Source organism: Pungitius pungitius, chromosome 14, assembly GCF_949316345.1.
Source record: "Pungitius pungitius chromosome 14, fPunPun2.1, whole genome shotgun sequence".
Lineage (NCBI taxonomy): Eukaryota > Metazoa > Chordata > Actinopteri > Perciformes > Gasterosteidae > Pungitius > Pungitius pungitius.
In genome coordinates, this window is record NC_084913.1 from 12,203,481 (window position 1) to 12,226,142 (window position 22,662).

General features: G+C 42.8%; 2 protein-coding genes across 2 annotated transcripts in view; one reads left to right on the plus strand and one right to left on the minus strand.

Annotated features, from left to right (window-relative positions):
* Positions 1-9,847, plus strand: part of slc25a21 (solute carrier family 25 member 21) — a 74,103-nt gene extending 64,256 nt beyond the window's left edge. Inside the window, exons 5-11 of the mRNA XM_037486270.2 lie at positions 1,686-1,752; positions 2,409-2,468; positions 5,010-5,117; positions 5,216-5,380; positions 6,931-7,112; positions 8,078-8,130; positions 8,605-9,847. Of these exons, the coding sequence (XP_037342167.1) occupies positions 1,686-1,752; positions 2,409-2,468; positions 5,010-5,117; positions 5,216-5,380; positions 6,931-7,112; positions 8,078-8,130; positions 8,605-8,666 (697 nt within the window). The 3' untranslated portion in view covers positions 8,667-9,847. The remainder of the gene's footprint in view (positions 1-1,685; positions 1,753-2,408; positions 2,469-5,009; positions 5,118-5,215; positions 5,381-6,930; positions 7,113-8,077; positions 8,131-8,604) is intronic.
* Positions 9,848-13,304: 3,457 nt separating this feature from the next.
* On the minus strand, positions 13,305-20,140 carry pax9 (paired box 9). Its single transcript, XM_037485748.2, has 3 exons — positions 20,010-20,140; positions 18,775-19,389; positions 13,305-13,573 (listed from the first exon to the last, which is right to left on the minus strand). Exons 1-3 carry the CDS (start codon positions 20,011-20,013, stop codon positions 13,395-13,397), a joined length of 798 nt encoding a protein of 265 aa, XP_037341645.1. The 5' UTR covers positions 20,014-20,140; the 3' UTR covers positions 13,305-13,394.
* Positions 20,141-22,662: the final 2,522 nt, after the last annotated feature.

Here is a 22,662-nt window from a genome sequence, read left to right on the forward strand (position 1 = left end):
GACATCTCATGCCTGGCCCTGCCGGTGTCAACTGAAAGTTTCAAGCAAATGAACTTATCGCACCTATTTTCTAACATGCATGTGTATGCACTTCTGAATGTATACGAAACATGCTTTGTGCTCTCTTTGCAAAACAGGAAACACACTGCAACTTCTGTCACGTAAACATGAGCGACAGGTCAAGCGTATTTTGTGGGGAGCCTCCGGCGTAATGTTGATCAATGTCAACCAAGAGCTTTTAGAAGGCGAAATTATAACCACTTCTCATGATATTTCCATGATTAACCCACAATAATGAGAATAGAAACAAAAATGGAAAAGGTAGGTTTAAATATTATAGTTTTGTAGCATGACATTTGATCTATTTTTAGATACATTGTATACTTTAACCCTTCAGTTAACTTTGTGTCTACGTGTAAGAATCTTGCCGGACTGACCGTTTAGTTTACTGTAAATACACTCAATGAAATGGACTGCTTACAAAATGCAGTCCGTGTAAAATGTAGGCATAGATCTTCACATACATAACTCACTGTATCATTTTATTATTGTTTCTGCCCTCAAGTACGTTTTAAATCATGGCTGCACGTATGATTGAGCTAAGGCAAACTACCAAATTATGTAGAATTATACTGCTGCCGTCTTTTGAAGCCTTCAGTACATCAACGGATGAAGTAAACTCTTAAATCATTTTCTCTGCAGATTCCTGGGGAGCTTGTTGCCAGGGTTTGTGGTTTGAAAATATATCTTAGTAGTTATTTTCCTGAACGGCTGCAATATACTTTCTGTTGCCATTTTCTGAGCTCGGTGTTGGTCTGTTAGTTGCTGTCTGTATTCACTATTTGAGCACGATAACCTCTAAGGAGGTGGGATTTGATTCTGTTAGACTCATACTTCCTAATCGGTACCTTAATAAATATACAACAAAGTATCTCAACATGTATATGTTTTGTCATTTTGCTGAACTGACTGTTGAATGCACCATTGTAACAGATGTTATTGTTGCATGCTCATTAGGTTTAAGTGTAAATGAACTTGAAAGACTCTGCGATAATATTCATTAAAAAAATGGACGTAGACTTGATTTTCAATCTTTATGTTTGCATCGCTTTGGACAATAGTAACTCACAAAAATACCTAATTTGTGAATTTTTTCACTGCTAATTGATTTTAACATGTGACGGATATGACTGGAAATCAACGGCTGCCTTGATACAGATAGAAATCTAAAACGTTGTCTTTAATGTAAACAGAATAAAACATGCTTAACAACTGGTATGAATGGATAAAGCCAACTTTTTTGAATTCACCCACTACTTTACAACTACACACAACTATTTTCATTATCAATTATCTGTTCAGTATATTGTCTTCAAATAGATTGGATTTGTTTAATTAACAGTCTTAAACCTCAGAATAATGAGTTTACCATCACGCATGACAACGAAAAACTAAATCTTCTCGTCTAACAAGTTAGAACTTGGTCAAGTTTTGCAATGTTGCTTCAGAAAATACTGAAGCAATGAATCAATCATCCAAGTATTTGCTGATCAAATTTCTGTTGATCAACCCCGACGGATAAGGGTTTCAGTTCTTGACTACACCGAGGTGGAATTTGACAAGTCTAAAGTCTATATAAATGTTACCCTCATCATAAAATAAACAAACAATTCCTCTCTCTGCAGAATCTCTGGCTTCTACAAAGGGATCCTTCCTCCGATTGTGGCGGAGACGCCGAAGAGAGCCGTCAAGGTGAGAAACAATCTTCGTGTTAATTAGAGACCCGCACAGCTTCCTGCGCCATGATGCAACGCTGCTGCTCCTGTATGAAAAACACTCTAATGTGTTACACACGTGCTTATTAAACACGTGACGTCCTCCGTCAGGTCTGCCTCGACCCCAGCCTCTCCATTTGTACACCTGGTCTGCTAAATATTGACTTACGAGCATCTTACCAGTCCAGCTGTTAAAGCCTCCGTCTCTTCCTATGCGTTTATAGGTAGACTTACAACACGTAATTGGGGTGACACAAAGAGGGCTTGATGCCGCTCCTGGAGCTGCTCCGTAATGACATACTGGAGACGAGGATGTGTGAACTTTACAAATAAACGCTCACACTTGAAAAGACGGGTTAATCGCTCGCACACCCAACAAAGCTGGCTGATGGTGAGAAATGTCTGCAGCCAAGAATTAAAGCAAATTTAAGCTCTGATTAAAAGGCCTCTGCTGTCGTTCTGTCCCTTTGCTCGGAAAACAAATCCGGGATCCGGTTTTTAAAGTAGCTGCTGTTTAGCGGCGTGTATCTGTGTGTGTGTGTGTGTGTGTGCGTGCATGCGTTGCCAGATGTCGGTTTCATGAATGCACTGTGACTTTCTGACGGTTTGTTTATCCTGATCCTCCCTCTGCAGTTTTTCACCTTTGAGCAATACAAGAAGGTGCTGAATCTGACCCCTTTGTCTCCTGGTTTGGTGAGTCTTCACACGCAGAGACACCTGAATACACGCTCACCTGGAAAATAAACACACGCACATGACTAGGAAAAGCGTTATACCCAGTGTCAAAAATCCAACATTTCCATTTACCTGCCAAATGCCAAGAATAATTTGACTGGCCAAAGATGTTAATTTACCTGTCAATGCAGAGTGAGTGAGTGAACACACAGTTTGCAATATTGTTTCATGTACACATATGGCCAATGCATGGCTACATTAAGAGAAAATCCTTAATTTTTTTTTTCTTTGTCTTTACCTGGCGACCATAACCTGAAATTTGCTTGGTTTTGTTAGTTTACTATTGTTGTAGTTTAAGATTGTTTTTATCCACCTGGAAAGTTCCAGTTCCATTTAGATTTAGGGATTAATTAAGTGTATTATTTTAAAATCAGCTGATCAGAAAAGCATTAATGACCATATGTACATTCACAAAGTCTGTTTCTTGTCTGAAATCTGCACTTAAAAATGGTACACTTAATGCAAACGCTCCTAATTAGATACTGAGGTGTCAGAATTGATGCTACTTTTACTTTTGAAACCCTATAATCAACTTTAGTTAAGTCTAAATTAAACAGTCTGTAGCTTTTTGGGTGATCTATTCTCAAAAAGGGAATTTAAATCTCAGTTATCTATAGTTGGCAGCCCAGAAGGGACTGACAACTATAGCCTGCGCCTTTTGATTTTTCCCTTTTACTTAAAGGCCACCATAGTCTCTGGTTCAACAAACTTGTTTAGCCTGGGCCACAGAGTGAAATCATGGGAGCCGCTGTTGGACTTCCTTTACTCCCAAAGCGCGTGTGTTGTAAGGATGGCCTCTGAACCGAGATTTGCAGGTGGCTCCTCACGTCTTGGAAAGGCAGGAGTGAGCCGGGGGCAATTTGCAACCACACCACGAGATGCCACCCGATGCTTCACACTGTCCCTTTAAGGATGCAACATGCATGACATTTTTTTTATGTCCTGGTTCACACTGTATTGTAGAAAAATTATTGTGTTTGCGACATTTCTTTCTGTGTTGTTTGTCGGCAATAATCATTATCTTTACCATTATAATGTATCACTTCTTTTTGTTACTGACACCCAGTATGGCGTCTTTAATCTTCAAAGAACCACCTTGTTTATTATCCCTGCTGTGGCTGAGATGTTTTACTTGAAAGCATAGGCTGACGTACAGTTTATGTTCCTGAAGTAAATTACAAGGTCAGAAAGACAGCCTTCAGATATTTCCCCCCATTCATTCATTTAGACTTTGTCTTGACACACTGACATCAAAAAAGTGGGTAGTGCCCAGTGTAAAATGAACAATGACGTGAACCCCTGCAGTCCCTTACGTATGTTTGCTTGGTGGTCATTAGTTCTGGAGACGCGTCCGGCACAAAGTGATTTCCTCCTTCTTGACCGATCTGGTTCCTGTTACAGTCAGAGTTTTGAGCTCGACAGATCTGCGTTGCTGGGGTGCGGTCACCACACACACACACACGCACACACACGCACACACGCAATGTATTCAGGAGGCAGCAAAGTGTCAGGTGTGATGGATGGCTTACCTGTAACTCAACGTGGAGGCCGCCCCGGCACGGCGAGTTTCCTCGTTTTGTTTTCACAGCCAATGGTGGAGGAACGTTTACCTGTCCCATCCATCATGCTATCCACCTCCTTCTCTCTTTCTTCATCTTACTCTTCCTCGAGCGCCTCCAAACCCCATTTCCCCCCCAGAGGCCCCTGTGTGAGTCAATTAAAGATTGGTGGTGGTCCCCCCCCCCCCCCCTGCCCCTTTCCAGCGTGGCACAGCTGAATGCCTTCACTCTGATTAATGAGGACACACACAGCAATAATACAAATAAGGAATTAAAATGTGGCTGACTGGCTGTGTAAACATTGCGAGCCATGTCTGAGAGGATGGGTCCTGGGGCCCTGACAGCAGGATAAAGAGGCAGGAAGAGTAATGAGCTATAGACACGTTCTTGACATGTTCCCATTACACTTCTCTGAGCATACGCACGTGCAGACACACACACACACACACACACACGCACACTCACTCACTTGCATGCGAACGTATGCTGCCCAGATAAAATACGTCCACTGTTGCAACATCCTCACTTAATTACATTTTAGAGTCGTCTATAAATGGGTAAGGGACTCTTCCTGTGTCACAAAATAGTGTTTTGGTTATTAGAGAAAAATAAAGATGATTCTTACACAGCTTGCTACTTTGCTCACATTGCTTTCCTTAACCTTCCTCTCCCTCCTGTCCATCATCTGACATTTCGTCGGAGGATAACAGACCCATGTGTCTTCAAACATTTGTCCCACGACAACATTGACAAGCTCGCCAGAAATGTCCATTTCAGAAGAGACAAAACTAACTTGGGGAACATGTTTGTAAAAGCGAAACTACCATTTGCTATTAAGCTCTTGTAGCTCGGGCACAATGACAATTGTGTATTCTGCACTGTCTCTACACCAATGTTGCATGCACCTTCTCCATCCTAAACGTGTCCGTCTCCCCTGCAGGCGCTGTCTGTGGCGGGGCTTGGCGCAGGCTTGACCGAGGCTGTTGTCGTCAATCCGTTCGAAGTTGTGAAAGTCAGTCTCCAGGCCAACAGAGACTCCTTGGCCGAGGTTCATGAATATAGAATACCGCCATGTGTTTCTCTCCATGCCCGGTGGCTTTTCGCCGTTACATGACCTTCATTTTGGAATCGCTCTCCCCAATACAGCAACCCTCTTCATTCGCTCAAGCAAGGCGCATCATTAATTCGGAAGGATTCGGACTGAGAGGCCTGAATAAAGGACTGACATCGACCCTGGGACGCCATGGGGTTTTCAACATGATCTACTTCGGCTTCTACTTCAATGTCAAGGATGCGATTCCTAGCAGCCCGGTAATGTGCCAATCAAAATCAATAATCGCACGAGTGCTGTTTTTTGGGACACATGAAGTCCACGCCAAATGACTTCAGGCTATAAGGTACACACGTGTCCCCTCTGGCTAGCTGGCAATTGCAAGTGTTTGATAGATTGATTAGTCAGCCTGACGGCCACAGAAGGGAGGAAGCCAAAATCAGAGAGGAGCATGACCGCTAATACCTCGGCTGTTTGCTCGTCATAACATCCTCCAAGTTTCAGATTACACATCCGGCAGGGCCTGATGGCCCAAACAAAAGTTAATTTTGTTTAATGGAAACGTTACCATAAGGCAGTTCCATATGTACAAACCGGGGCATTAGATTAACTCCAATGAACTAATTGGAAGCAGGCAACGGTACTATTTTCAAAAAACGGTAACAGTGGGAGCCAAAGTCCTGCTTAATTTTCAACATTTTTCCATTGAGGCATATAAAGAGAAGCAAGTGGTCATCCTCTGTGTGATGATTATGTGGATGACCCAAATAGCTCTCTTCTTAGATTTTGGCTGTCGCTTTTTGGAATTACCCACCAGCATGTACGTTGATGATGTGATCCTGTTTGTGAAAGGCTAACAACGGCTATTGTCCACGGAGAAAAGGATAAATATTGTGGGCTCCGAACAGCTTACAGGCGGAGCTGATAGAGGCGTATCTCCAAAGCCCATTTGTCAGCAACATGAGCGATGAGCTTGCAACTCAAACATGACCGTAGTCAAATTGAGCTGGCAGAGCTCGGGCTTCTCTTCTATCTCAATTTGAATGGTACAGAGGAGGCAGATAGCACACTGGCATCATTCACGAGTAAATGTGTGAGGCGATGTTTGCTTAAGGCTGTTAGGAAGTGGGTTGATGGGTGTACTTAGGCTGAGGGTATGTTACCCCCTTCCCAACATCCCACTTACAAAAAAAAAAAAACAAGTGGGATTAGATGTTGATTTACCTCAACTCTCAGGGTGTCCAGCCACTTGAGAAAGGCCTGGACCAGAGAGGTTGCTGTCATTTGTAAAAATATCCCGGCCAATTAGCTGTCAGAGCTCTCTCAGTCTGGGCTTCTTTGGTACAGTAATACCCCTGTACAGAGTCACAGCCCAATTACCCAAATTGTACCCATATGCCTCCCCAGTCTGCCTGCATGCACCCTGTTTATAAATCCTCTGTCTTGGCTCCCCAAAGAACATGTGCTTCTGTTCAGCCAATCAGAAGGCTGCGCCACAGCCAGGAAGCACTAATCTGCCCCCCTGCTACCATAAAATGATCAGAGCTTTTATGCCAGCTTTGCAGTCATATGCACAAGCCGCCTCATGCTCCCCCCCCCCCCCCCCCCCCCCCCCCCCCTCTTCAGCTCCCATACATAACGACTCCATGGCACTTCCTTTTCTCTATCGCTATCATTTTATTTACTTGTTATATTTTGGTCAACGATATAGCTATATTTCTGGTGACCACATCAGAAATGATGCGAATGAAGCGGTACTCGTTGAATGACCCTCCCTCGTTTTTGTCCGGTTTCCCCCCTTTTTTAAAAGGACCCCACCCTGGAGTTCATGAGGAAGTTTGCTATTGGCCTTGTGTCAGGCACCATTTCCTCCTGCGTGAACATCCCCTTCGACGTGGCCAAGAGCCGCATCCAGGGTCCCCAGCCTGTGCCCGGAGAGATCAAGTACCGCACCTGCTTCCAGTCCATGGCACTAGTGTACCGGGAGGAAGGGTAAGAAACAAGTTGGGGATCATGAGTTAAAAGAAAAAAAATGAAACACTGGCACTGATGCGGCCAAGAAGTAATGAGGCAGTTTGTCTGGTTTTTTTTTTTAGCTATTGATAGCTGGTTGACCGCCAAACTAGATGTCAGAAAAGACAAATGTACCAGCTGCAGCTACAAGTTAGCACGGTTTGATTGTGCAACGAGTTTCCTGCACTAACTCTGGGAGAAGTGCACAAATAGCTTTATACAAAGCTGGGTTGAAAGCTAAATAGTGACGTTACACTCCGGGCTGTAGTGCCCACGCATGTATACATACATTTCTGCAGTCTGTCGGACGAAATGGAGGCTTTGGGGAAAAGGTGTATGTTATTTTAGCTTTCCACTTTCCCCCATGCAGCTCCACTAGACAAGAGCCAGGGAGATGTTTGTAGTTAGTCGAGCCAGGAGCCTCAGGGGCCGCTGCAGAAACGGCACTGAAACGTCGTCGTCGCAGGGGTGCATGGAGGGTGCCCCCTGCGCCACATCAAGTCCCCTGCTCTAACACAACACAGTCCCAGCTAATTAGTGGTCCCTATGGGAGACGTCGTTAAGCAAACCCTAACGAGCCGCACGGCGCTCCACGGGTCAATCTAATCAGACAGAGGGCCAGGGAGGAAGTGGGTTGAGCCTTATTAACGCCATCAGTGGCGGGGGCCCGGGAGCGGGACAGGGAGCACGAGGCGGAGGCAGGCAGCCACTGATCACCTTGAATGCATTAAGGGGCAGGTACTCGCCCCCCGCTGGCCGCTAGACCCCAGCTATGTACCTGACGACAGGGTGAGAGACAGACTGGGCAAGAAGTCACCGCCATGCTTTAGCCTATACACGTTCACAGGTACACACCGGGAAGGCATACATCGATTAAAACTACTTGCGTTTGAGGTTTAACTATTTTGAATTTGCACGTAATTAACATCCAATTTTTTCTATAGGTACTTGGCACTATACAAGGGGTTGGTGCCCAAGATAATGAGGCTTGGACCAGGTAATAACAAGTTTTGATGCTAGTATTTAAATGGTCGATATAATCAAAAATGTTAATATATTATATTATATTGAGATTGGTTGAGATAACTGAGATGTCTCTTTTTGTTCCATCTGGGATCACACAAATAATTAATCTAGACCGAGCTTCCCATCTGAAGTTCAACTTGAGAGTTACCAATTAAATGTGTCAGGAGCAAGTACATTTTCCGGCTCAGATATATCAATTCTTATCATTTTCCATTGTCATCAATAACAAAAATATCTAAGTTGTTTTTTTTCTGATATCTGTACAGTTTAAATGGAAATATTGTTAGCTACAACCACTGCATACCCATCTAATCTACATCTAATGTGCCCATCCCACTCTTATCTGCAATACAATTTATTCCTTTGTGTTTCCCAGACAGCTGACGCATGACACTAAAACGCAGGTTATATTCATTCGGCTGCTCTGTGTTGTGTTTGGTTACAGGTGGAGCTGTGATGCTGCTGGTCTATGAATATGTGTCCGGATGGCTACAGAGGAACTGGTAGCCCAAAAAACTAAAAGAAATCACAGCATAAAAAAACCAAGAAAGTGCCTTATGGCTTGAGCCTCATTTCCAATATCGTTGACTGATTTCAAGTGACCTCAGACCAAATACGTCCTTTATTTTTACCTTGAATTTACCACACTGCTCTGCAAAGAAACACATCAGCCTTACTTAATAACTGTCATGTTCTACTCTAAAAGTCATTTTTTAAGGAATTAAAAACAGCCGTAATATATGAAAATTGACCAGTACTTTTTTACAATATAAAACTTTTTTTTAACACGGTGCTACTTCTTTTCAGAATTGTCTTCCAAATTGAGAACATTTTGGGATATTTCAGTGAGAGATTTATGCATTTTGTGCTGCTCTCACTGATTAGAGGGGGACCTAAAGAGCTCTTTAATCAAATGATATCTTTGAATTAAACTTTTAAAGGATAATAACTAAGAATGCTTTTATGAAGTCGCTTCTTGTGTCATAAATACTTAATTTCATCATGTTAAATATTTTAAGTTTCCAATGGTCATAATGTAAAGTTTCAAAGAATGGATTAAAGCCATGATTACAAAATACCAAAACAGTGTCACAGTGAAGGTATAAAGGTATGCATCTTCTACACATAATGATTGTGTAGATGCATCGTGGGGTATATGAAGATACTAACACAAAGTTAAGATGAGTCTCACTTTGAGCTCTTCTGGATTTGGTGGATCATTCATATCTATGAAACATAACTTGAATCTTAATCATATTAAGATATATTACTTTTACTATTATGTAACAGGAATACAAACTGCATTTAAAGTTACAGCAGAACACGGCCTATAGACTCTCAGGCATGTGTGGATGTACACATCATCGTATACATCTTAAATAAAGGGTGATCACACCAATAAGACTTACTTTCTATCTTCAACGAACCAAATACCTGCAATAGTGCCTGACATTTCTTGATAAGAATTACTATAAGAATTTTTATAAACTGATATTGTTATGGCCTATTAGACATTTTTTTATTAAGATCTTTTTGCATGAGGGATTTTTTTATGGACCTCCTTTGAATTGGAATATGAAACCTTTTAGTGGTAAGAAAATTGTTAATTGGACTTTTATCTCAATGTAGCTTCTGTGAAACGTTACTTGTATGTATCAGTAACAAATAAAAGAAGAAGCATTCAAAACTCCTCATTGGGCTCCTCACTGTTTGTGTGATGGGTCAAGCACTTGTGTGTGTGTCTCAGTCTCAGCTCCCCCCCCCCCTCCACACACCCCGATCACAGCACTTAGTTGTTTGAGAACCTGTCGGCTGCAGAAGTTGCATTAGGTGCCTGCGTGTAGCTTTAGTTCGAGCAAAAACAACAAGCTCAAAAAATGCAAACGTGGCTGCAGGAATGGTGGTGTGGGGTTACCGCACACATTCTCCCTCTGCCATTCTATCTCTTACGCAAATATGCAAACAAACAAACACACACACACACACACCTGTTGCACAGCCTTTGGGGTAATGGCTGCTCTGTGAGAGACTCATCTCAACCTCATCTGGCAGTAGCTCTCATTGAGCCACGTTGGCATTTTACAGTCGTCATTAATGTTTCTCTCAGGCAAAATGGAGCGGCTCCTGGTTTTTTGCCCAGGGGCCTGTGTTGAGAGAGTAACAACCGCGGCTTTCAGACTGATGCGCTTGACCTGCCCTGAATGTCTATGTTTGTTTCCGACAGCGTGCAACGTGTGCCGCGTGCATTGCTGATAACTAAGCAACGGACCCACCCTCCACCACACCGCACTCATCATAAATCTTCTGTAGCAAAGACCCCCTTGTCTTCATCTTCTCCACACCCTGTCCGTGTAGGCTCCTCAAGATCCACGGCAACATCTCAATTCAGCGGCTCCGGTTAGACGAGCTAATGATTAATAGAGATTAAAATGTCCAGGATTTACACTACATGTCAGAAGCAGCGATTCATGCAAATGCGATTGGATACGGCAGTCTAGTGTGTGCATACTAAAGACACAGAACCAGACATGTCGTGATTCTATTTTGCTCACCTGTGTGCTCAACGCTGCTGTTTTAAGGCATTAAGAAAACACTCTGGCTGTTGTCAGCTTCCTTTGGAAAAGTTCTTTGAGCAGGCGCACGCACGAGGCACTGTGTTCTCCCAGCACTCTGCTCTGTGTTACTCTGCATGGCTGTCTTGTTTCTGATTGCATGTGGAGAAGTAAAGATAACCATATGACACTGCAGTCAGACCCAACATAATTAATTATAAACATGTGCCTGCTCCTATTTTTAAAACGGCTGCACATAGCTGACTAACATTAGACTAAAAGAGCAGAGATTATTAGACTTCGAGAAGCTATTCCTCCCTTCTAGAAAACATACTGTTCCGATTTCTTTTTTTAATTAAGACAACCACACTGTAATTTTAGTGCATGAGTCAGAGGACACTAACAAGGCTGTGCTCAGATCGTGAAGCTAAGTTGAAAGTTTTTTGGCCTTGTTGTGTGTAGGCTGAGGTAAACAGAGAAAAAAAGAAACCTGTAACGACTTTTTACCACCCAACCATCATTTAGTGTACCTGATGGATGGCAAAGGGGCGGCCGTGAGGGCTGGCCGGTGCAGCGAGTCTATGATCATCACGTCCCTGTGATGTGGTTCACATACGGTCAAAGAAACACTACGATCCCTGAGCAACGGTCCGTGACCACTGGATGCGGGGAAGAGTGCTTTCCAAGTCAAATCAGCCCCAGCATGGGGGAGAATGTAGACACTGTCACATGGGGGGTGACTGTTTACACTGTAACACAGGAGGTTTGGAAACATAACTAAAGCAACCACCATCTGAACCATTAGTGGCAGGCAATGCTATGTAAAAGAAGAGGTGAGCAGTTTTATCGAGTTATTAGTCTGTGATTTCATGTCCTCGCCGAAGCCCAGATTGTTTAAATATCAAATTTCCACGGCAAGGCTTGACAGAACTTGCCAGAAACACTTGCTTAAATTTATTACACTACACTTTGCCCTGCCCTCAAAACTTAAAAAAAAGTATTTTGCCATAATTTTTGCAAACATGTCATTTGTCAACGTGGTAGCTTTTTTTTGTTGTTGTAAATGAATGCGTTTAAGTGGCCTTTTTGTGGCTGCTGAAGGTCAGATGTCTGATGACCTTGGACACCGCAGCCAATGAGCCTATTTGTGGCTCTCTGAACACACCCAGACTCCACCTCGACTCAGAGATGTTCATTTAAACAGTGACTTTCTGATTTACTGTGTCTTGCACACTCCTAGATGCATCTAATAAATTCTTTGTCTGTGTAATGCGTGATAATTGTTTACTAAATATAGTATCCAGTAGCACACTTAATTTTTATGGCCTTCTCACTTGTGAGATATTTAGTAACTCTCTTCTATAAATAAAAAAAGTGAGATTATATTGATTTCCCTCTCTTCATCTACATCTACTACTTTCTAATCGTACTTACTGTGGTTTATATATTTTTTGGTGTAGATAAAATATGTGCAAGACCTTAGGTTTATTCAAGAAAAAATGTGTTTAAAAGTATTTAATAAATTGAATAAATGAATAAATTATTCAAATTTCATTTCTTTAATAATAATGAGATGGCGTAAATGTTTATGAACATAGGAAGGGCCATAGTAGGTGAACATTTTAAAGAATGGTTTTAGGCCCTGTGTGAGTGTGGACATATACTTTTTATGAAAAGCAGTTTCCTGCTCATGTAAAACGGGCCGGCAGGCTACAATACTCAAGGCTACAGTTTCCCTGAAGTTAAAACCTGACAAAATGAATATATTATATATGTCTATTGTTCTCAGAAAAAAATCTCTTGAGGATCCTGACAAAACAACCGTCGAACTCCATGAAGACCAATAACAGCCGAACAATTTATTTAAGATACATTCAATTTCATTGTGCAACATTTGTCAATTGTTAATGCTCTAGACTCCAACATAAGACCAATGCCAATTTCGTCTAAACGTACGTGGAGATCCCCATGCTGTCTGCAAGACTAATTGCACTGTTCATTCAACGTACCTTTAGCTAATAAATAAACTTCTCCCTGGAGCTCTTGCGTACAGCTACATTTTTAGAAAAGTGAGAAAACAACGCTCCGTACAACGGTTGCTTTTATCAAAACATAACACAAAATTAGCATACAAACATATATATATATATTTTTAAAAAAACAATAGGAATTATTAAGCACCCTGAAACACTAATGCAAAGTTCCCCCCCTCTTGGATTGCATACTCGTGAAGTTATACGTTACCCCCTTTTGCCCAAAGACATTTGCAGAAGTGTGCAACGAAGTATCTCAGAGGAAATGTGTTGATGGATGGATGGAGAAGCAGTCATACATCAGTCCTTTAGTACACCTGTCTGTGTTTTTCAAACAAGGAAAAAAAGTTTATTCCTTTTGGTCTGACTTTGTGTAGCAGGAGCAGGAGGAGCAAGGGGTACAAATATGGGTCCTGGGGGCAGGTCCTTCGTGGAAAGGAGGCAGCGGGAAAGAAATGAAGCCACAGGGGACAGACTTGTTGTCTCCTGTCCTCGCTGTCTCTCACCCAACCCCCCCCCCCCCTCCCTCTCTCCCTCCCCCCTCCCACCTCGCTCTCGTCAGTCTGACTTCACGGTGCCGACCCGGTGGACGGGGTCGACGGGCGTCACGGTTGGCCGCCGCGCTCCTGAAGGCCAGAGATGTGTCGACGTCACAGTTGTGGGGAGATGGAGCACTGCCACTGACCGGCTGCCATGTGGGACCGGTCGCACAGGCCGACGTGGTGGCGCTGTACCCCGTGCAGGGTGACACTCGGGTGGTGGGAGGGTGGTAGGGAGGGATGCTGGGTGCTGTGGCATAGCTGCTCACTGTGGGCAAGCCATTCAGCGTCTAGGAACAATAAAAGAAAGAAAAGTCAGCATTAAATGTCTGAGATGTCACTGACGACTTGTCTTTTAGGCTCCCGGCTCGGTTTAGAAATTTAGAAGACTGGGATTTTTAGTCCGTGGTTTACCTCAGAATTGGAAACCTGAAATGATCGGCCACAAAAACCAGTCTATACCGGATGGAGAAGCAAGACTGGCTATACTGTTTGGTGAACCACGACCCAGGTAGACACACACAAAGCTGCTGAGTTATAATGGAAAAAAGCTGAAGTAAACTGCAGGAAAGTGAAAGGAATAGTGATTGAATTAAAAACAGCAGAAACTATAATTCTAACTTCACAGCCACCACATAAAAAAACCATTTTCCCAATTTTGATGAAAGCATGAACAATCAATTTTGCGCTCTCGTGCCCCTGGGACATATTAAAGATGGATAAAAACCATACATGCGTGATTGCCCGTCTGTCTATGAGACTTGTTTTCTATCCTCAAAAGTGGACGTTTACTCCGGCTGCGTTGATATACCATGTCAGACGGTGGGAGGCTGGGTGGTTGGTTGGGGGGGGGGGGGGGGGGCGCCACAAAACAGATGTCATGAGAGATTGAGAGTGAAAGGGCAGGAAGAGGCGAAACATGATAGAGAATGAGGCAAACATGGGATCCAGAGCATGAATGGGCCTTGCTTTTTTGGCACAGCGACAGGACTTAACTTGAGGAATTCACCAAAGCATTTCAACAGGGAGGCCGAATTTCTGTCGCTGGGTGGTCCGCGACTACTGAGAATTATTTCTAAAATTGGGAACCTGAGTCACTGGCTGTTATTTTAAAATAGATATAAAATAAATGCTACTCCTAAGGGGACGTCGGTGGCAATTATAAAACATAACGATAGAGATACCTAGTTGTGTGTGTGTGTGTGTGTGTGTGTGTACACGCCTGTGGGTCTCTGTTGGGGGCCTGTGTATCTGTGTGTGTGTGTGTGTGTGTGTGTCTGTTGGTGTTTGTGGGTCATTGTGTGTCTTCAGTTTGCTCAATGATACTAAAGCTAATTTCAGAAGCAGACACACAGGCTTCGAGCTAAACATAATGGGAGTTCTTTTCTCAATTAAAATGGTTGGAAACATTCTTAATTTTAAAGGATGATCACATCTTCCACTAATGTAGGCACTATACACACAAATGCAGAGATGACTCAACACCGGACACAAAGTCAACAGCATTTAGTATTTTTGGTATATGTTCTATATCTTATAAGTTATATATCGGTATTAATTCAATATTAAACGTTACCTAAAACGTTACCTTTATTTTAATCTTGTCTTATTTAATAACAATACATATTTCTAAATAAATACACGTGTTAGTGTTTTGATTTTTTTTCAAGTAGGCTTATTAATACCAAGTGAAATCCGAGGTGAAAATTAAATCAAACCCTTGACGTCATTCGTCCACATAATTACATCTCCAGCTTCTTTACTCTGTCACTCTAATACCCTTGTTTATACTTCAAATAAATTATTAAAACTATAAAATTCATTTTTATTTAGCTTGTGAAAAACGCTGTATAACTGGTTGTTTTCAAGAGGAATCCATCTTACTGAAAGTTTCGACCGCTTCCAGTCTGTGCCGCCGCGTGACTAAACCTTAAATCTATTTTAATGATGCTCCTCTTTCTTTCAGAGAAAAAACCTGTGAGTCCCATGGGTGCGTCTGTCCTCCAAACAGCACCTACGGGCCCACATGTTACAAGCCGCAGCCTCTGGGCTCACAAAGAAATCAGTGCATGTGATTCACAGCGATGATGCGTTCAGGGTCTCATTTGAATGAAATATACAGTCAATTTTACGGAAAAAAATATGAAAAGGGAGGAAAATACGTTCTTTTGTTTGGGAATTTCGAAAGAAATGAACAGCAGTGTGAACACTTCCCCGCACGCTCGTGCATGACATCTCTCTCTTACAGCGTTCCTACAAATGCAGATGTATTTCACATTAACGTCAAATGGTCACTAGCAGCCTGCACAAAGGTAATCCTCCAGAATTATGGTCGAAAACTGCTTCCTTTGGTTTTTCCTGCAATAAAATCTGCAATTTATAGTTATTTTCTTAATTTAATGGATCATTTGTACGGTTGGTTTTGTAACCCCTCAGACACTCAGTGTGTCTCGTTGGGAGAGAACTCGTGAGGGCTGCTGATGTCACAGCATCGGCCCGTTTTACGCGTAAAAGCATTTGAACCCCCCCCACCCTCGACTTAAAGTGGCAAAATAAATTATGCGGAATGACATTTTTTCAGGTTTTATTATAATTTCGGTATGTAACGAGAATCACGCCCTGTCACAATAAGAGAAACAAGGACGCATGCGCAGGCAAACATGGGAAACTTCTAGTCCCCTCTTTGTCACCTATTCAAGGAAACCACAAATAAAACCAAGAAAACGACTAGATTCTTTTCTGAAAGAAAAAGGTAAATCTATATAGGTTTGCGTATTATATTTCGAGTGTTATCCATTGTTTTAATTCGAATTATAAAAAGGAAAACTTAAAATGGGAAATGAACGTGAATGTGGGAAATTCAGCGTTGATTGGTGTTATAATCTTTGTTTGGTGGAGTTTTGGATAATTCTCATTAATGTGCAGAAAGTTTAGAACTGCACCACAGTTCATTTTAGGCTAAATATAACTGCTACATTTATTTTGCAATAAACCAGAACAAGAAAAATGATGCATAAGTCAATGTTCATTCTATGAAGCTATATGTCTCGGTTCAATATTTGCAGAACTATTCAAATGATGAAGGCCTATGTTAGAAGAATTTAGCAGGAAACCATTTTGGACTCCAGCCAGTTTCTAAAACTATTAAAATAAAATAAACACATCAAGCTTGGAAAATAGAATCAAGAGAATAACTGAGCTAATCTAAATATATTCAACCTGCAAAATATTAAAAGAGATGCACTCCGATAATTCATACAAGCACTGGCCATGCAGCAAGCTGTACAGGAAGTGAAACAATAATAAGATACTTTATAAAGGACCATTACCGACTAAGCAGCATTAAGGCTGTGAAACATTCAACCCACGTAATAATTAAAATATTGTGAAATACTCAAGACTGAAGTTTATCCGTTAAATTAAAAGATCGTGCCATTAAATTGGATTTAGTCTCTTCGCTATATTTTAAAAAACAAAAACACCTACGTATTAAGTGTTGTAAATGCTGCTTATCTATTGCATTGACAGCCCGCTGGAAGGAAGTTAATTCCGTTTAGCGCTGCATTCTTTTTGTTCTGCACCCGAAAGAGGTTGTCGGGGCGGGGGCCAAACGAGAGAGAGAGGGAGAGAGGAGAGGAAGAGGAGATTTTAAGATTGGGAGATGACCCGCATCGGCTGCTGCCTCTCATGCATCCATCAGGTTCAGGTTAGCCAGGGTGCTTTGGACCTTAAACCCTGAGACAGTTTGATCCGAAACACGATTACTTGTCATTTAATGCACAAATAGCTCAAATGTCAAATGGGGTTTTGTGTGCGTAAAAGTGTTAATGAAATGGTTGTATTTTGGACCATTTAAACAATATTAATTTAAATATTATCTATAGAAACACGTTCTAATCATCCGCATTTGAGATAATATAAAACACCTAACCTTGTTCCAACAAAACAATAAACGCGATCGGACCTATAGTTTCTCTGCTCTGCATTTTGACCTAAAACCTCGCGATTTAGTGTTTTGTTCCACGTGCGTTTGAAGGTGAATGATACCAAATGTTTGGTTCAGATTGAGCTGAGAGGTGAGGCCCTGACTCTGGTGGGTCAGGGACATTTTAGCCCACCAAAGCGTCTTCCTGTCGGGCGACAAATTAGATTTACATTCACCGTCTCCTTCCTTTGTGCGTCGTGGATATTCTGTTAAACACAGACCCCCGACGTTTACGCTGGGAAAAGGCAACCCACCAAAGTCATAATTCGATAAAGATATTTCTTTTCAAACATAGACGTTTTGTGGATGTTGACTTTTCTTTTGGTTGTGTTTAACCGAATTCAATATCTTATAGATGTGCATTCTGGTGTGTCACCGCGCGTCAAATGGAATAGCAATAGTAACATAAATCCCTAGGCCTCATTAGTAACCATGCATGTATGTTCCTTATTATTACCTGCTATTCCCCATTAAATATAGAGATTATGGAAGTGTTTTTAATAGTCTGACTGGTGAAGTCCCTTTGCTACACATGAGCTCTCACCCCACCAAGCGTATGGGCCTACCTTAAAACTAAGCATTGGAAAAAAAAACTGCCCCAAACATCTGCTAATAATTTGGAAATGAAAGAAGAAAAAAAAGCTCCTCTTTTCAAAACGGCTTCCTCCCTCTTGTGATTTCTCGCAAAATATCTGCCTTGCATTCGTTTGGATTGCCCGAGTTCATTCTCGCGTGGCGGTGGAGGTGGAGAGGAGCCCGGCCGTGCTCGTGTGCATCGTAGCCTGACAGCAGGGCGGCTTGCAAGGAAATGACAGCAAGTCGCTTCCTGCCACTGAAAAAAAAGCAGCTCTGAGAAAAAATCCCCCTTTCCACAACACCGAGCCGACCATTAACGCTGATTTCGCCCCGATCCCGTTTCACTGTTTCCAAAACAGTTGTGGTCTTGCTGCGCGCGAGCCAACGTTGTCTGGGCCCACATTTGCATGTGACACGTAAGCGACAATCGCAACACTTGCGGCACAAAAAAAAACGCGTCTTAACGTGAGTCGGATTTGCGGTTCTGGGCCCGAATGTTTAACCTCCTGAATACGCAATACTGCAAAAAAAAAAAGATGTCTGCCTTCAAGTCATGGCAAACATTCAGAACACCTCATTTTGATGCACTTCATCTCCCCGCCTTTCCCTCCGCTGTCCCTTTAATATTCCACATCCGCCTCTTAATTATTACTGCAAACCGGACCATCTGTTTCTGCACTGACTTGCTTGAATATCAACCGGATCAACTGGTATTTAAGCTCGTTCTCTTCTTTGAGACCTTGGCGTTTATAAAGTCGCACTCGTTACTTTCGAAGGCCTATAAAAACAGAGCAACTCCAATGGAAACACAGCATCCGCTTTCTCCCCGAAAACACATATTCGCACTCTGGTGCGCAAAACCCTCTTCAAACGTAGCTTAAATGTAGTGCAATAAACAAATGCAACCGCCCTCCATGCAGCCGTGCTTACTTTGTTGCTCTGTAATAGACCGTATCCCCAGAATATCTGTCACAGAGTGCGAGGAGGGCCATATCCTGTGCATGGCCATGTGTCCAGGAATGGTGGGCATGCCAGGGGGAGTTGGCACTTTGGACGTCGGGTATGAGTACAAGTGGTTGTAGGGTATCGTTGGTTGGGGCGGGTGGTGAGGTGCCTGCTTGCCCGACTCATATTGACTCTGCTGGGACAGATTCCCGATCTTGTTTCGGAGGATCCGACTGATGGAGCTGACGGAGGGGAGGTTGAATTTATCGCAAACCCCGTCGGCGAGTAGCCTGTCCCGGATCTCCCAGGCAAAAATCCCCGGGTCTCTCTGCTTGTATGTCCGTATGTGCTTGACCACCGTGGGCGTGGTGACCCGCGGCTTGCTGCCCCCGATGGCCCCCGGGAGGATGGAGCCGGTCTCGTTGTAGCGGGCCAGGATCTTGCTGACGCAGCCATGGGAGACGCGTAGCTGCCTGCTGATGTCACAGGGTCGAATCCCGAGCTGGGCCAGCTCTACTATCCTGAGCCGGATCGCGTTTGGCAGCGGCCTGCCGTTCACGAAAACACCGCCGAGTTGGTTCACCTCACCGAAGGCTGGCTCTGGTGTTAAAAACAAATACACAAACCGACGGAACAATGAGACTGACTGTCCGACCACAGACTGCTTTAACCCGGGTTAAACCACACATTTAAATGGCCTGGTATTTAAACAATAATCGCATTATTGGGTTCAAGTATGGCAAAAAGTGGTTTCATCTACTTATTTAAAGGTTTGTCATTGATACGATCTTAACGCGTTTCATTTGTTCATTTAAAAATCAGTGCACAAAATCTCATTTTTTAAAGTGTTTGCAGGCAAATGAATATTCGCTAAAACTCACATGTGTAACTTTTAGTTATGAGTAATGTGTCGGTGAAATGCTGACAGAGATGTTGCGCGCAGAGACTTAACTCGTGCGTAAATGTCATAGTTCTGCTGGTGTCCTCCCACTGGACTATCTGATAAACCGACTCCACCAAAACTCCAGACAGTTGGTATCTCGCTACACACAATTGTCTCTCAAAAAGGTACCTCCCCTGCGACAAGCATTTGTACCGATTTAGGTACAAACTGGTACCTCTATTTTTGAGTGTGTACACATTACAAACTTGCCCAACCGCGCCGCATGCATCCCTGGCAAGAAAAAAAACTAATAAAAAAGATTCCGCATCGAACTCACCCATCGTGTTAAAGCCGCAAACGAAGAACACGGTGTCCGGTTTGTGCCTCCTGCGTGGATCCTGCTCCGCGTCCAGCGTGTCCGCTGTGTCCAAACCCGCGTCCAAGAAAAGCTTCTTGCGCGATAAGGAACAAGAGGGACAAAACGCGCGATCTGTTTATTCACGGCGCTGTAGACAGGCTTACATTTCAATCTGTGGAAATTAGGAGGCAGGACTTCCAGCGCTCCTCGTCCGCTGATTGGCTCACTCTTCCGATGGACTTTCACATTTTTCCCAAACTGCGTTGTTATTGGTCCAAAAGTTTGAAATGACAAGTCCGATGAGCCCCCCCCTCCCTCTGTCCTCCTATTCGTCCTGCACCCATTAGAAGGGAAAACTGGGGACATACCACCATGAATGCGTTTATTATTGAAACAGATATGGTAAGTAAAAAAATATCGAGATTTTGGATGAGATCTTTTTAAAAAGTTAAAGCGCTAAATAAAACGTGTCAAAGCTCCAGTGGGGGAAGATCACAAGGAAACATCAGAAGAAACATATTTTGTTAATGAATGCTCTACACATTTTTTTTTAATACCAAAATATATATTTTTATGGCGGGAATTAAACGTTTCCTAACCATTAAAAAATGCTCCAAGCTCTATAACAAAAACCAAAAGGTGCCACACCTGAGCCTGGGTGGCTTTTAGGCTCCTCTACACCGCCACCCTTTACATTGATTCATTTAGTAAATTGGAGGAAATGAATATTTGGTTTTGAATGAATTACGTGATGTTTTCAAATTGTATCTCGGTGTCTTCGGTGATTATCACACTTTTCCTTAGTTTGTTGCCCTATTTCTTTCTCTCTGACTGCGACACTTTGTAAAACACGCCGAAAACCCGACAGAAAACGAGGCGGTCAAAATGTTTAACCTTTCAAATAACCCCAGGTCATGCATTTTGAAAATACATGGCAGATGTTAGTTTAATATCTTGGGTCAGGTTTGAAGTAAATATTGAACAACGCTCACGAGTTTTCCTATTTTCTAAACGTCTAGTTCATCAGGATTAAGTTTTCGCAGAGAACAGGCCAAATGTCGCAATTCTTTGCCCTTCTTTTAAATCAAATTACGCTCTGCAGGCACAAGGCTCGTGTGTGATAAAGAAATCGCCTTAATTCTTTCCCAACCTATAGCTAATTATCCTTCAGGTTAAAAGTGTGCAGACCAATATCATTTTGTTCTACCTTTACTCTGCCTACATGCTGTTTTTGTACAGAACCCCCACTTGCGAGCAATAACAAAAAGATTTGTTGCTTCCCGACACAAGAAACAAACGCGCGCCATAATTTTGCGCCTTCACTCCCCCCCCACCCAACATTTTGGACACATGCTTTGGGTTTTTGTCGTGTCATATTTTAAAAAGGCCGCGGTGCATGACTGACCTTCATCTCTGTGCAAGCTAAGGGGATCAACGTGCATGGAAACATCAAACGGGCGCTCCTGTGTAGCCGTGCAATTAGGAATATTGTTACACGCCGAAGCGGCCGTGAGGGCCCGACGTGCACGCAGCGTGCTCCTGTGTTTGTTTCTGCTCTGTGGCGTGGATGCAGCGGGGTTTAACCTACCCGCGTTTTGCACCTTTTCTGGATGTCGTACAACTCCTGAAAGTGGTCAGATTACAACGCGCGCCTTTTAACACAAAACAAATTAGCAGCCCGGTCTTCATAAGAGGCGTTTTTCCTGGAAGTGGTTGTATTTATACGCCGCTGTATTTTAGTCAACAACAAAAAAAATCGGCTGAGGTTCTCGGGTCTTATTTATCGCCGCTTCCGCCCCCACCTGCCCACCAGGCTCCGCTCCCAGGCCACTAATGCGTCAAGGATAATGTTTACCGTGGGGGGAACGTGCTGGACTTGTTTCCAGTGAGGTTCCTCTGCGCGCTGAAATAACAAAAGGTCATTGGTGAAAGATCAAAGGTCTCAGCAAACTGCTCCATCTTCAGCTGATTTTTTTTTTTTTGACTGAACGGACACCTGAGCTATTATACATGAGAGTCCACATGAGGACGCTGCGGCCACATAGCCGACTCCCACACGTCTTCATCTTTGACATCGCACCTTGGAAATTCAGTTGACATAAAAGTAATTGAAATTATTGAACAAAAGTTTGACAAATGATGTGATTATTGCACTCGAACGAATCGTTGCAGAGCGATCATTATTATTATATTATAGGCCATTATATTATTATTGTTATTATGCGTTAGAGTTGAGGGCATTGCCAGAGTTTGTTTATAATGATATCCAGACTCTGCATGGCTGTCACACTGTGCAACTCACAAGCCCAAACCCGTCCATGTCGAATTGAATTGTTCAAACTGCCTGTGAAGGCAGCGCATACCTTGTCAAACAAATTGTGTAACGATGGACTCGATGCTTATAGCTCTCTGCAGGAGACAAACGCGGAGATTTATTCCTCCGCTCATACTGTTTCTGTGGATTTGGCTGCAGATTTATCCTTCTGGAATATGCTGCTTGAGGCCTTTACTTACTAATAATCACATTTGGTGCATATGTTAGCTTACAATTGCTACAAATGTGATTAGTTGTATTCCATAAAGGCACGGTAATTGAGTGCAAACAATAATCTAGCTACATTTTATTTTTAGC